A 14,216-nucleotide genomic window follows, 5' to 3' on the forward strand; every position below is an offset into this window, starting at 1 on the left:
GGAAATGATTTTTTGGATTGACACCAAAAGCAAAGGCAACAAAGGCAAAAATAAATGGGACTATGTCAAACTAAAAAGTTTCTGCACAGCAAAGAAAACCATCAACAAAATGAAAAGGCAACCTACTGAATAGGAAAAAATATTCACCAATTATGTATCACATAAGGGGTTAATAACCAAAATATGTAAAAAACTCCTACAACTCAATAACAAAAATTATCTGATTTTTAAAATGAGCAAAGGCTCTGAAGAGACCTCTTTCTAAAGAAGGCGTGCAGATAACCAACAGGTGTATGAAAAGGTGGTCAACATTACTTCATGAGGGAAACCACAATGAGGAAAAAAAAAATTCCACAATGAGACGTTTACCTCCCACCTAACAGAATGGCCATCATCAAAAAGACAAATAATTACAAGTGTTGGTGAGGATGTGCAGAAAAGGGAACCCTTGTACACTGTTTATGAAAATGTGACTTGGTGCAGCCACTATGGAAAACAGTACAGGGCTTCCTCAAAAAATTAAAAATAAAACTACTATACAGTCCAGCAATTCCACTGCTTGGTATTTATCCTAAGGAAATGAAAACAGTAACTTGAAAAGGTACGTGCATGCACCCCTATATACATTGCAGCATTATTTATGATACCCAAGGTATGGAAACAACCAAAGTGTCTATCAATGTATGAAAATATAAAGAAACTGTGGTGTATATACTCAATGGAATATTTACTCAGCTATTAAAAAACAAGAATATTCTGCCATTTCCAACTATAAAGATGGACATTATCAGCATTATACTAAGTGAAATCAGTCAGATGGAGTAGGATACACACCATATGATGTTACTAACATGTGAAATCTACAAAAAGAGAAAATCATGAACTAATAATTACAGAAAAGATATTGTTGATTGAAAGAAGGGGAGTGAGGTGCTGAGTGAAATGCGGTGTGCAGTGATCAAAAGTGCAAACTTCCAGTTGTAAAGTACGTCCTGGTGACATCGTCTACCGTACGGTAACTATAGTTACTACAGTATAATAATTTTCTGTATATCTGAAAATTGCTAAGAGCTCTTAAAAGTTGATCCTAAAAGTTCTTATCACAAGGGAAAAAGACTGCTAACCGAGTGGTGATGGATGTTAGCTAAGAAACCAACATCATGTTATGTGCCAACTATACATCCAATTTTTTCTTGAAAAAAAAAAGTTTGAGTATATAAATGCCTCCACAGCTAGGGAACCGTCATAAACTGAGCTGGAAACTTCATTCCTCTTCACACCACTCCCCTGAGACCAGAAGCGAAGGAGTCGCGTCCACACGCTGCTTTCCCGGGGGTCTCTACTCCTGACTGCAGGAGTAGACGATGCCCCTGCATCTCTGCCCCGGGATTATAGGAGAGCAGCTTGAAGTCCTTTCTGAGGGGGCAAAAGCATGACACTAAGACCAAGTGGATATTAACCCCCATACAGTCCGTCAGGTGGGGCGGGCGGGGGGTGGGGTGGGCGGCGGGCACTCCTATGCTTGATCCTTAGTTCTGTTTTTGCGAAGAGGAAGCTGAGGCCCTGAGAGATTCAGCCATTATCCGAAAAGCACAGGGCAAAACCAGGACTGAACCAGGCCTGCCCGACAGACGGCACGACTCGAGCACTAAACTACTCCGCGAGCTCTGAGGGGTGCTGACCGGTCAGCAGTGTTGCGAAAGAGCACCCCGCGCAGCTGCGGCGTCCGGGGCAGGCCGCCTCACCCCTCCCAGCGGGCAGGCCTAGCCCGCTTTCTGAGGAGACACCCTGGGCCGTGGGGTCCCGCGGGGTCCCGGCGGCCACCGGGGGCACTCTACGGTCACAGGGGCCCCACCCGCCGCCCCTAGCGACCGGACGGCCGGACCCACCTGCCTCGTCTGCGCCGTCCTCGCCCGCGTCCCCGCAGGGCCGCGCCGGGCCCCAGCCCAGCCGCGCCGCCACCACAGCCGCCGCCTCGGCCACGTCGGGCCCGCTGCGGGCGGGGCGGCCCCGGGCCCGGCCTCCGCCACAACTGCCGCGGCCCGAGCTCCCGCGCTGCCGGGACGCCGCGGGCGACAGGAAGCGCCCGAGCCGGTCCCGCTTCATAGCCGTGGAGACGGCTTAAGCTCGGCCCCAGCGCTCCGCCCCGTCCGACCCGGCTCGGCCCAACTCGGCCCCACCCGGCCCGGCTCGGTCCCGCTCGGCCAGCTGGGCCGAGGTAGGACGTCCGGAGCCTCTCGGCCGCTAGGCGGACTGTGTTCGTTCGTTTCCGTTCGACTCCGCCGTTCGGCTCCGCTGGACTTACTGGAAGCGGGGCGAGGCGATGAGGGAGGGGCGGGGCGAGGGAGGGAGGAGGAGGATGAAGAGACCTGGATGGGGCGGACTGGCCGGCGGAGGGGAGGGCGAGGAGAGCGTAAAAGGGAATAGCAGAGTGACGAGGGGAGGGGCGCAGTGAGCAGGGGCGGGGCGCAGTGAGCAGGGCAGAGCAGCACGGCCTGAGGGCAAGGGACGCGGTCTACGCGATTGGCCTGTCACCGACGTGAAGTGCGGGCAGCAGTAGTTGCACTTACACGCTCTTGGCTACAGCGTAAGGAAGTTATTTGAGAGCTCCGTCACCCCCACCTCCGCCCCTTCGGCCCCAGGAGCAGAGCGCGCAGCACGCCGGCGGGGCGGGGCTGCCGGAAGTGGGCCCTTGCCGGTACCGCCTTTTCCGATGGTCCTGGGCTCGGGCGGCACCTGGTCCTGCACACGTTGCGTTCCGGGCCCCGAGCCGGCCGCCCCGCCCCTCGGCCGCCACCGCCTCCCCCGCCGGCGCCATGGCCGCTGCGGCCGGGGACGGCTCGGTGAAGCCACTGCAGTGCGCCATGAAGCTGGCCAACGGGGCCATCGAGCTGGACACCGGCAACCGGCCCCGGGTAAGGCGGGCGGAGTGGAGTGGGGCGGGGGCGGTCGCCGATCCGCGACCGGCCTGGTGGGCGTGGGCGAGGGCGGGGCCGCGGGGCGGGCGCCTCCAGGCCTCTCTGAAGACTCCGGGGTGCCGGCTCGGGCTTGGGCCTTGACCTTGGACAGCTCCCGACCTATTATTGTTGTTTTTTTCTTCCCCCGTCTGTTTAGCAATTCGGTCGGAGCCGAGGGGTTTTTATTTGTGAAGGGACTCAGGAGGTTCCGGGAAGCAGCCCTCCAAAGTGTATCTGGGAGACAGTCCCGTGTGTTTGTGTGGTTTGGAGGCGGGCCCTATAGATTTAGTCAGATTCCCAAAGCGGACGGTACGCAGAAGAGGTTAACTGAGGCTTTCCAGTCGCCTTCAGAGCTTGTTTGGTAGGAAGTGCCGGCGGGGGAGGGGTGCGGCTTGTTTCTGAGAACGGGTGTTAATCCTAAGGGTGGCAACCGCGTGGAAAAGCCGGCGGAGCCACTCTGGGCCGCCCAAGGGAAGAGGCGTTCAGGTCTTCCATCCGTTTCCTTTCTGAAGTTGGAATCCTAGGCAGCAAATGCCCCCACAAGTCAGAAATCCTTCCCGGAATTCATTTTATCTTTATCTGAAGTGTAGGCTTAAAGGTGGGTAACGAGAACTGGGATGCAACGAAACAAACAAAAAGCAAAGCCCCATGCTGTCATTCCAAATGCCCTGAGCTCTGTCAGGCAGCCCTGACCAGGAGGGTCACACGTTTGAAAGTGCCAGCATTCTAGTGGCATAGGCTCCTGCGTGCCCAGGGAATTCTTACACTGGGGTTCAGGAAAGGGTTTTCCCAGACTGAGTCAGAAAGTGACTCTAAGATTTACAGCACAGTCCCTGATTCACCTCCCAGGAAATATTTCTTTAAAGCCACTGAATGAATGGCCCCTGAGTTATACAGGAAAAGAACTTGTTGCATAGAGTGGAAACGGCAGCACCCGCCAGTCCTGCTTCCTTGACCCACTGAATGAGAACCTCCATTCCTTTCCGTGCTGGAGAGAAAGGAGTGACACCAGCTTCAAGTCTAGAAAAAAGGGTTATTTGTGCCCCAGGCAGAGCAGTTACCAGCTAACCAGCTTGGATAATGCAGGTGTATCTCAGAGATAAGCAGGCACCATGGTTGCTGTTTTCAAAAGGGCACCAAGCAGACATGATGGAATTATTTGCCTCTAATGGCATGACCTAAGTCATTTCTCTTCCCTGTGTATATGCACAGGAGGCATATACAGAATACCTGAGGAGCATCCACTACATCTCCCAGGTGCTGCTGGAAGAAGTGGAAGCCACTAAAGGTACAGCTTCTCTTGTGCTGCCCAGACTGTGGACAGCTTGGCCTTTGATGGGTCTCTGGGCCCCAGACCTGGGCATGTCCCATGTCCTACCTGCCTGGTCATTAGCAGGTGAACACCTGAACACTCAGCATGAGTGTGACATGGAGCAGGAAGGGACAGCTGCTGTGACTCAGGGGATAGAGATGGGTGGGGACATGACCAGAGACTGAATGCTGAACCGCAGTCCTGGGAGGAGTGAGCTACACGATGGTTGGGGGCTGGGCATGGCCCAGAGGCCCTGCAGCGAGGAGGGTGCCAGGTACAAGACAGTTAGGCAGTCTGGAGAGAGGGAGGTGCAGTTGAGGCAGGCAGGGCCTTGGGTGGGCCTGGGGCTGTTCTGGCACGAGGGGTAGCTCAATGGATACTTTGTGGGCAGAGGCCAGCATGGCAGCAGAGCCTCCAGGAGGTTTCCACAGTGGGGACAGCAGTGCTGGGAGTGCCGGGAGGTGGGCAAGTGAAGGGCTTGGGGGATGTTCTCTAAAAATCTGCTTCAGCAGACTTTTTCAGGGGACAGTGAGGTGCCGGCATTGGGTGGGGGCCAGTGAGCACAGGAGGTGGAGTAGGAGGTGGCAGGAGCTGAGGCCTGCATCATGGGCATGGTCTGCTTCAGGTGTGTGGCAGCCTGACATGGTCAGGGGGAGGTGGCCGTCCCCACCATGAGCACCGCCCTGGGGAGCTCAGCAGAGCTTTGAGCACGGGAGTAGGGCACAGTCGGAGAGGCCCTGAGGGGATGTCCCAGAGGAAAGACCATGAGGGGTCAGGGACCCTTGGAGAAGGGCAGCACGTGAGTGGATGAGTGGAAATCTGGCGGCTGACCTAGGGTGTAGTGGAGGGCTGGCCCTGAGGGCAGTAGGAGGGGGGTCAAGAGCTGGGGCTGGTGGGGTCCATGGGAGACTGTCAGGTGGCAGCTCCTCCAGCATGAGTTTGCTGACAGGAGCAATTCCAGAAGATGGAGCGCAGAGCAGAGAATAGATGCCTCTGGGATGCATGGGATGCAGGGTGGGGGGGCTGGAGATGGGTGAGGAAATGATCTCTATGAAACAGCCACACTGCCTGCAGGGCCCACCTGGAGGAGGGGCTGTAAGTTCATGTGAAGCTGTCCGTGGGGAGAAAAGGCCAGGTTAGTTAGAGAAAAGGTTCTGATGGTCCAGGCAGAAGGTCAGGATAGCCAAATAGAGGGCAGGTGGTCTGAGATGAGGGGCGGGGTGCCTTTGTATCTCAGCAAGAATCTGATCAGTGACAGAGGGGATGGTGACCATCGTTTTTGTCACTTGCTCCCCAGAAGCTGGGGAAACTATGACCCCTGATACCTCAAAGATGCTGAAGCTGGCCGAGCAGTGTCTGGAGAGGGCCCAGTCAACAGCTGCCAAGCTTGGTGGGTGTCCAGCAAAAAGCTTTCTTGGGGCATTCCACCCCCCACCCCCCACCCCGTCTGCCTCTCCTTTGTGGAATGTGGGGCCCCTATGTGGATCCTTGGCTGTGCGTGTCTTACAGGGAAAATATGCCAGAGGCCAGCCATGCCTGTGGCTGCGCCTGTGCCCTCCCCTGCTAGTCGACACCGCCGGGTGTACTCAGATGAGGGAGGGAAGCTCTCTCCGTTCCTGCCACCCGAGATCTTCCAGAAGCTTCAGGTCGTGGAGTCACAAAGCTCTAAGAAGTAAGATGGGACAGCACGGCATGTGGGCTAAGCCTGGGTTTGGAGGCACAGTGAGATAACTGTGGTGGATTTAGTCAAAAGGAATCCTAGAATGGAAATAACCCAGAAGCAAATGCAAATTGTCTCTGAAGAAAAGCACCTTCAACTTCCATGAAATGAGTGGTACATAGTCAAAGACAACCATGCACAAAAAGAAGTTTGAGCAGTAGCAGAAACACACCTGAAAAATCTTCAGATAGAGTTATGGGACACAGATTATATAACACAGTCATGCTCTCTATATTCAGAGAAATAAAAAAGTTTTAAAATACCTTTAGGGAAAAAGAAACTGTAAAATCTGACCCTTATTTATAATAGAGGTTGAAAAAGAACCAAGTAGTAATAAGAAATACTGAAATTATTTTTAAAAACTAATCAAAAACAATGGAAACAAATTACATTCTCCTGTAAAAGCACACATGTGGACCCAAAAAGAAGTGTACAGGTTTGCGACAGCAGAGTGGATATAGCTGAAGAGAGAACTAGAGAACTGGATAAAAGGTTAAAGGTTTTCCTGAATGGCTCACACACACAAAAAGAAAACATGAAAAAGACATGGAAGGTCTATCCAGAAACAGATGACAAAGAAAATGTAAGAGGAGCATTATTTGAAGAGATAAAGACAATTTTCTTTCTAGAGCTGATGAAAGATCCCAAGACACAAATGCCAGAACCCCAGCAGGATAGGCAAGGGGACGGGCTCCTCCTGCTGCCAGGTTCTGAGCCACTGCTACACTTGTTTCTGCGTGTGCAGCTCTGGGGCAGGGCCAGGCACCGACTCCTGTCCCAGGACAGTCTTGTGCCCCACAGCTTACCTCCTTCCACCCATGAAAGCAGGAGGATATTAGACTGAAACTTTGGATGGTGAGAGGGCTGTCAGTGGCTGTCAGAGAGTACTGTGACCTCCCTGTCGTGCGCTGCAAACTGGCTGTTTAGCCCACATGGTGCCTTCAAAGAGTTTCATGCTATTCAGAAACTCATATGACTGAGTTGCTTAAAGGTCTGGAGTTTAGGCAGTAGGGCCATATTTCAGGGGGGCAGGTGTCTCCCTTCCACCCCAGATGTCCTCTCTCCTTTACATTCCTGCTGGCCCCCATCACCACCTCCTCACCTTGTGGCCTCAAGGGAGGGTCAGGAGGGGTCCTCAGATGACTGGAGGGTTTGTGGGCTTCCTGGAGCCTGACCACAGCTTGTCACCATTCCAGGGAGCTGACACCCCTAGAAGAGGCCTCCCTGCAGAATCAGAAGCTGAAGGCTGCCTATGAGGCCCGGATGGCCCGGCTGGACCCCAGCCAGGCCATGCAGAAGACATCCCTGGTGAGTGGGGCCCAGGACCATGTGGAGTGGGGTTGCCAGGGGGGCAGGCCTTATTCCCTCTTCCTGTCCTAGACCCTGTCCCTGCAGCGCCAGATGATGGAGAACCTGGTGATTGCTAAGGCCCGGGAGGACACAGTATCCTTTCCATCCAGCCTTGGGGTCCAGAGGCTTAAGCTGAGGGAGGAGGCAAGGAGGAGAGGTGCCAGAGCCCAGCATCCTTGTGGGGGGGCGGGGGGCAGTGGTTCCTGCCCAGCCTGCTTCCTCTCGCCTCCTGGCCTTTGCACAGGCCACCCTGCCCCTCCCAGCACCCACAGACTCCTCTCCACCCCTCAGGTCTACTAGGACTTGCCTTCTTCCACCCACCCTACCGGCCCGTGTCCGGCAGGGCTCAGGGACACCTGGGGTCCATACATGCCACTCAGAAAGGGCCTTGACTCTACTGCCCCAGCTGCAGAGGAAGATGGAAGAGCGCCGGCTGCGGCTCCAGGAGGCCGCCAACAAGTGCGTCCCTGCCTCGGGTCCCAGGACTTCGGGGGATGAGGGAGCAGGTAGGGCCTCTCTCGCCTGCCTGTCCAGCCCTGAGGTCCCCAGACCTGTCCTTCCTTCCAGGAGGTTCTGCAGCCAGGTTGCCCTGACCCCTGAGGAGCGGGAGCAGCGGGCCCTCTATGCCGCCATCCTGGAGTATGAGCAAGACCATGTGAGTGCTGGGCGGGGTGGGGTGGGGAGGTCTAGTCCACCGGGTGCAGCCTTGGTGAGGGAGGAGGGGCTTCCCGGGGCTTTCTCCCAAGGGCTCCTGTCCTGCAGGACTGGCCAAAGCACTGGAAGGCCAAGCTCAAGAGGAGCCCAGGGGACCTGTCCCTGGTGACCAGCCTGGTCTCCCACCTGCTCAGGTATCAGGCCTCAGCTCCCTCCAGCAGGCTGCAGGCTGCTGGCAGAGGAAAGGATTAAGAGGGAAAGAGGAGGAGGTCTGGGGTGACTGCAGGGGCAGTAGGCCCCTGATGACCTTTCACAGGCCTTCTGCCTTCTCAGAGGGGCGGGACATTTGCTCACAAGGTTTATCCATGAGTCCCTTCTCTGAAATCCCTCACAGTGGAGCCAGATGACCAGTGGGTGGGGGAGTTGGGCGGGCTTTGTAGCCCCCACCCAGAGCCTGCTGAGGAGGCTGCAACCGCCAGCCCTACGGGGCTGCCCTCTACACTGCTTCCTCCCCACTCACAGCGTTCCCGACCACCCCATCTCCCAGCTCCTGAAGAAGCTCCAGTGCGCGGTGTACCGGGCGCTGTACCCCATCGTGAGCAAGGGCGCTGCCCCCGGCTGCTGTTCCCTGCCCCCCGACGCCGATGGGCTGCTGGCTCCTGGAAGCCGGAGGCTCCGGCCTTCTCAGAGCCTCTACTGCATGCCTTCCCCCCTGGAGCCCAGCCCCAGCCCGGCCCCAAGGCCCCCAGACGGCCCTTGCGCCAGCCCACCCCGCCCCGGCAGCCCCGCAGGGCCTCCCTCACCCCAGCTGCTGGGCAAGGACAGCTCCTTCGAGGACCTAGAACAGTTCTTGGCTACTCCTGAGAGGAGGGGCTGGGGTCCTGGGGAGCGGCCTGAGCCCCAGACCCCAGGGGTGAGGAAGGAGCCTATGCTGGAGCAGCTGAAGGGCACCGTGCAGGACATACACGATGCCATCGGTGAGGCCCCAAGACAGGTGGGCGGTTGGGCAGCTGCATGTGACCCTGTGATCCCAGGAATGAGCTCACCAGGCCGCAGGGTTTCAAGGGGAGGGGAGGCAGGGCCAGGCAGAGCGCCCTCCCAAGGAGCCCAGAAGCAGCCTGCGGCGAGGCCCACCCCGAGGAGGCTGTCTCTGCGGGGAGGGGCTGGAGGTCCCCGCTGAGCCGGCTCTGCTCCCGGCAGACAGGCTGCTCTCGCTCACCCTCCTGGCTTTTGAAGGCCTAAACACGGCCGCCTCCAAGGACCGCTGCCTAGCCTGCATAGAGGAGCCGTTCTTCTCCCCACTGTGGCCCCTGCTGCTGGCCGTCTACAGGTAGGCCCCGCCCCCGAGGTCCACCTGGGTGCTTCCCGTCGCGGGTGTCTTCCCTCCGCGGGCGCCGTCCCTTCCCGGCCTCAGGTGTTTCGGGTTCGCAGATGGTGCCACGCCCACCGCCCAGGATTCTGGGCGGGGCCGGCTCCCCCAGCCGTGTCTCCGTCCGCCCCGGGGCCGGGGTCTCTGGGCCGCTGAACCTGGCCTTTCTCCACCCAAGGAGCGTTCACCGCCTGCGGGAGGCGGCCTTGAGCCGGAGCATGGAGCTGTACAGGAATGCACCCCCGGCGGCCATCGGCGTCCCCACCAGGCTCCTCCCGCAGGACCCCGAGGCCGCGGGAGCGGGTCCCTACCCCTACTGTGCCGCAGCCCAGGAGCTAGGGCTGCTGGTTCTGGAGAGCTGCCCCCAGAAGAAGCTGGAGTGCATTGGTGAGGGGGTGGTTTGGGAAGGGAGAGCAGTGTCCCGTCCCACGGGGAACCCTGAGTCTGCACCCCTGAGCCCCAGCCTGGGCCTGTCTGGTGGGGAGGAGTCCCTTGGGACCGAAGCGGTGCTCATCCTGCCCTGCCCGATCCTGCACGGGGTAGGGGTGCGGCGGTGCCCCGGGCTGGTTTGGGACGCCGTCCCCACCCCCTCACCCGAAGCCTGACTTATGCGCCTCAGTTCGGGCCCTGCGGGTCATCTGCGCCTGTGCGGAGGATTACTACCGGGCCCGGGAGGCTGCGCTGCAGCCTGGCATCGCCGCTATGTGAGTCCCAGAAGGGTGCTAATGTGAGGTGGGGGTGGGGCTGGGGGGGCACGCTGGGCCTGTGGCTGCCTCAGAGGCTCAGGAAAGCAGAAACGCTTCACCCTGCCTGGCACTGCTTCTCCTTAAGGACACGATGGCCCTTTCCCACCAAAGACCCTTGGCTCCAGCCCTTCAGACGACAGGGCCCTGCCCCTCTGTATTCCGGTGGCATTCTCAAAGCCTGTGCCTTCCCTCTGTCCACACTGTCTCACATTTGGGGAAGCCTCTTTAGTCCCTGCCCAGACTCCCCCGATGCGGGTAGGGGCCTTCCCCACCATGTCCTGCCTTAACTCACCTGGGCCAGCCTAGAGCTGGCAGTCTCCTGCCCTGGTACTGGTGAACCCTCAGCACCTGCCAGGACTCTGCCTTCTGCTACCCTGTGCCAGAGACCAGGGTCGCCCTGAAGGCACCTGAGCTTGCAGCCGAGTGGGCAGGCTGTGTCACCTACCTGTGCAGAGGCCTGCAGTTGGGTTTACCATTTCACCATCTGGCTTCCAGAAAAGTTGTTGCAGGTGAAAGGGTCCCAGGACTAAAACTGTTTCAGAGTCCCAGTCCCCACACAAGCTCCCTCAGGATTTCTGAGGAGCCAGACAGGGTGGGGAGTGTCCCTGCAGGTGTGTGGCTCCCAGGGAATTGCGAACAGGAGTCCCTGGTCTGTGCCTTCATGCTTCTGGCAGAGAGCACTGACCCATGGGGCCTTCCTCGGGGTTTTGACCATCCCCCAGGGACTCCCTCACTCACTGAGAGGCTTCCTGCATCAGGTCTGGGGTACCAGGTGTGGCAAATGAGTGACACTGATCTCAGGAGTGAACAGGCTGCCTGGGAACATGGGCCTCCCACTCCAGCAGCCTGTCCCTGGGCTCGGGCAAGTGCACAGGAATGAGGAAGGGTTCCTTCCTGGGCCAGCCCTGGGCTCTGTAGCACAGGGTCCCCATTCGGGATGGCCTCAGTGCTCCCAGGTGGTCTTCTGTCATGCTGATCCAAGCCCACCCCCTATCCCCTGTGGCAGGTAAGAGGAGTACAGAGAACAGCCAGCAAGCTCAAGGCTGCTCCAGGGACTGAGCTGGAGATTCAGGATTTTGGGGACTGAGCGGGCCCCCCTGCCCGGGTCCCTGGAGCCTCCTGGCTGGTTGTGTGTTTCCCCAACAGTGGTGCTGATGACCTGCTGCCCATCCTGTCCTTTGTGGCGCTGAAGAGTGGCCTCCCTCAGTTGGTGTCGGAGTGTGCAGCCCTAGAGGAGTTCATCCATGAGAGGTGGGGTCCTCGAGCCCGTCTCTGCCCCACCCTCAGCACGCGGCCCAGAGGAGCCCCCGACAGCCCCTATGGGACTGCAGGATTGAGGTTCTGCCTTGCAGCCCCTCCAGTGACAGGTGCTGGTGTCACCTCCACGCAGGTACCTGATTGGAGAGGAGGGCTACTGCCTGACATCCCTGCAGAGTGCCCTGAGCTATGTGGAGCTGCTGCCCCGGCGGGCCCTGGGCAAGTAGTGGAGGACCGGCCAGCCAAGGACTGGTCAGGAGACACCTGCATGGGGCAGCAGGCCAGCCGTGGAGGGGCTCTTGCCCCTGCCTGACTTCAGCCCCCAAGGCTCAAGGAGGCCCCTCTGCTCCTGGTAGGATGAACATCCTGGCGGCTCGGGCTGCTGACAGCTAGCGCGAGGACTGAGGGGGCTGTGGGCCTGGCCGAGGGCAGCTCTGCTCCCCTACATTCCCGTGACGTTTGGAGCCCCCTGAGCCAGGTTGTTGTCTGAGTCGAGAAGAGAGCTGATCACCCCCACAGAGGCCCGAGGCCCAGGTGGGTTCAGACCATACTGTTTATTTATTGGACACTGACCACTCTGTCCTGGAGGCCCAAGTGGTCCCAGGGCATCTACCCATGTCTGGGACCTCTGAGCCACACGTCACCCTTGGCAGTGGGCATGGAAATCCTGAGACCCCCCACCAATCCCCACCCCCACTCAGCCCCTTTGGGGTCAGTGCGAAGCCTGGGTCAGCACCTGCCTAAAGCCCAGCGCCTGCCCACAAACTGTTACAGGCCCCTGGGCAGCCACTGACCCAACTGGAAATAAAAAGGTCACTGGCATCTCCCTCCACATGGCTCATTTGCTCCCCACCCCACTGGCCAGCCCGAGGCCTGGGCAGTACAGCCACGCCTGGCTGACTGGCAGGAACCAGACAGTCCCAGAGAGCCCAGGGGGCCATTGCCAAACTCAGCCTGCCTCCCAGCCCTCTGCCCAGGAGTGGGGTCTTGCAGGGGCCACTCCCTCTAGCATTAGACACACTCTGTGGGGCCTAGTGGGTTGGCAGGGTCAGAGGTCATCACTGGGCAGGACCTAAGCCTGGAGCACTTATTCTGAAGAGTTCTCTGGAGTCAGCTTTGCTCTCCAGGTGGGCAGCCCACCCAGGGGCCCCTGGAGAACACAAGACAGGTGGCCTGGCCGCAGCCCAGACAGCATCTGCCAGGGAAGGAGGTGGGCGGTTGGCCCCCCATGGCAGAGCCTTGGCCCCCCACCACGGCAGAGGCCCATCATGGGAGGAGTGGGCAGATCCCTAGGAAAGGCTCAGTTGGACTTGACTATGCATCCTGTGTGCACAGTGTCCCAGGGCTCTGCAGGAGACCATGAGGAAAGTGAGGCATGAGGAGGTGACTGCCTCCTTCAGGCCACACCTCCCAGAGCAGAGCTGGCTTTGAGCCCAGCAGGTTGACTCCAGAGGCCAGAGGGTACCAGTGGACATAACCTGAAGGGTAGGCACAGGCCCAGTGCACTGGGGCAGCTGCCTGTCTCCGGAGCCTTTGGGAGCAGGAGTCCCCTGCCCACCAGCACCCCAGGAACAAACAAGGAGACACCCACCCACTCACCCTGCCCTGCTCTCAGAACTTGCGGCCTCTGAATTCCTGCCCTTGCCTCCTACCCCTGACCTCTCCAGAAGAAAGCCCCCAGCCCTGGACATGGGTCTAAGCCAGCTGTGAAGCCTGGGGAGGATGACACCTCTGGTCCAGGCCTTGGTGGGAACATCTCAAGGATAGGACTGTACCGTCCCTCTCACAGAGCAGGTGGAGGTGAAGGTGGGTCTCAGGCTAGGCCTGAGCGGGCAGGCCCCTGCTGGCCCTGAGGCTGTCTCCTTCCCCTGATCAGACAGCTTTCCTGCTGGTGATTCTGGGCCAGTCCTTAAGCCTCTCCCAGCCCATGGCCCTTCATAGAACGAGTGAATGATGGATTCTTCACAGAAAATCCTGCAGATCAACAAGAAAATGGCAGGAGCTCCAGTTAGAAAAATAGCAAAGGCTATGAACAGTCTGTCTTAAGAAGAAATTTTAAAAGCTAATCAGCATAAGAAGTGTCTGAAATCATTTTAAAAATCAAGAAACGCAAAGTAAAACATAAGATAGGAAACCTAGGCATTGGACTGGTGAAGATAAGGTTGGACAATCCAGAGGGCAGTGCTGCCTGGGAGACAGGGCCACACATGTGGTGTGCAGCATGCTGGGCCAAGGTAAGTATCAACTGACCCTCCCACCTACCTACTCCACTCCCGGTTGTAGCTGAAGGTCACAGGAGGCAGGGCGGCCTGCTGGGTGACAAACCAGTCCACTTGGTGGCTTAAACACAAGACAGCCATTTGCTTTGCTCTTGAAACTCCCGTTTCGGCAGGATTCAGTATGGAAATCTCATCTCTGCCCCCCTCCAGCATCAACTAGGTCAGGTTTCAAGCTGGGGTGACACGAAGTCCAGGGGTTAGGGTCATCTGGAGACTTACCTACACCTCTGCCATCAGCAAGGGCCTCAGGGCTGTGAGGACAGTCATGCGAGGCCCACATCCATTTCCTGTAACTAACTAGATGCCATAACAAAACAAACTGGGGAGCGCAAAACAACAGAAGTTTACTCTCCAAGCCCTAAAGTCTTAAATCAAGGTGTCCACAGAGCCGTTGGCGGGCAGAGTGCCAAACAGATACCTTCCCTGCCTCGTCCAGCTCTGGGGGCTCTTGTAGCCTCTGCCCTTGGCTGCAAGTCTCTATGTCCATCATATGTCTCCTCTCGAAGTGTGTAACCTTCCTCCTCTTAAAGACACTGTTCTGACTGGGCTTAGGGTCAACCCTCATCCAGTCT

General features: G+C 57.9%; 2 protein-coding genes across 9 annotated transcripts in view; one reads left to right on the top strand and one right to left on the bottom strand.

Annotated features, from left to right (window-relative positions):
- Positions 1-14,216, bottom strand: part of ZNF276 (zinc finger protein 276) — a 31,869-nt gene that overhangs the window by 16,039 nt on the left and 1,614 nt on the right. For 2 of the 4 annotated variants that reach the window (XM_055412908.2, XM_055412911.2), the window contains exon 1: positions 1,890-2,243. The exons of 1 other annotated variant lie outside the window; for it this stretch is intronic. In XM_055412908.2, coding sequence (XP_055268883.1) covers positions 1,890-2,106 — 217 coding nt within the window. In that variant the 5' untranslated portion in view covers positions 2,107-2,243. Of the gene's footprint in view, positions 1-1,889; positions 2,244-2,570; positions 2,669-14,216 lie in introns of those variants that run through there. One more of the 4 variants, XM_055412909.2, reaches the window with a different exon arrangement.
- Positions 2,579-12,187, top strand: VPS9D1 (VPS9 domain containing 1). 5 transcript variants are annotated; one of them, XM_055412904.2, is made up of 15 exons: positions 2,740-2,915; positions 4,170-4,245; positions 5,567-5,659; positions 5,779-5,941; positions 7,186-7,297; positions 7,370-7,432; positions 7,746-7,798; positions 7,907-7,994; positions 8,102-8,187; positions 8,516-8,970; positions 9,194-9,323; positions 9,541-9,749; positions 9,982-10,066; positions 11,255-11,359; positions 11,499-12,187. In XM_055412904.2, exons 1-15 carry the CDS (start codon positions 2,817-2,819, stop codon positions 11,590-11,592), a joined length of 1,911 nt encoding a protein of 636 aa, XP_055268879.2. In that variant the 5' UTR covers positions 2,740-2,816; the 3' UTR covers positions 11,593-12,187. The 5 variants fall into 5 exon arrangements, with proteins under 5 accessions (XP_055268877.2, XP_088686686.1, XP_088686685.1 ...); XM_055412905.2 differs by having other exon boundaries at positions 5,570-5,659; XM_055412902.2 differs by lacking the exon at positions 4,170-4,245 and having other exon boundaries at positions 2,579-2,915.

This window comes from Moschus berezovskii, chromosome 22 (assembly GCF_049115385.1).
Source record: "Moschus berezovskii isolate FMDL1 chromosome 22, NW_MosBer_1.0, whole genome shotgun sequence".
Classification (NCBI taxonomy): Eukaryota; Metazoa; Chordata; class Mammalia; order Artiodactyla; family Moschidae; genus Moschus; species Moschus berezovskii.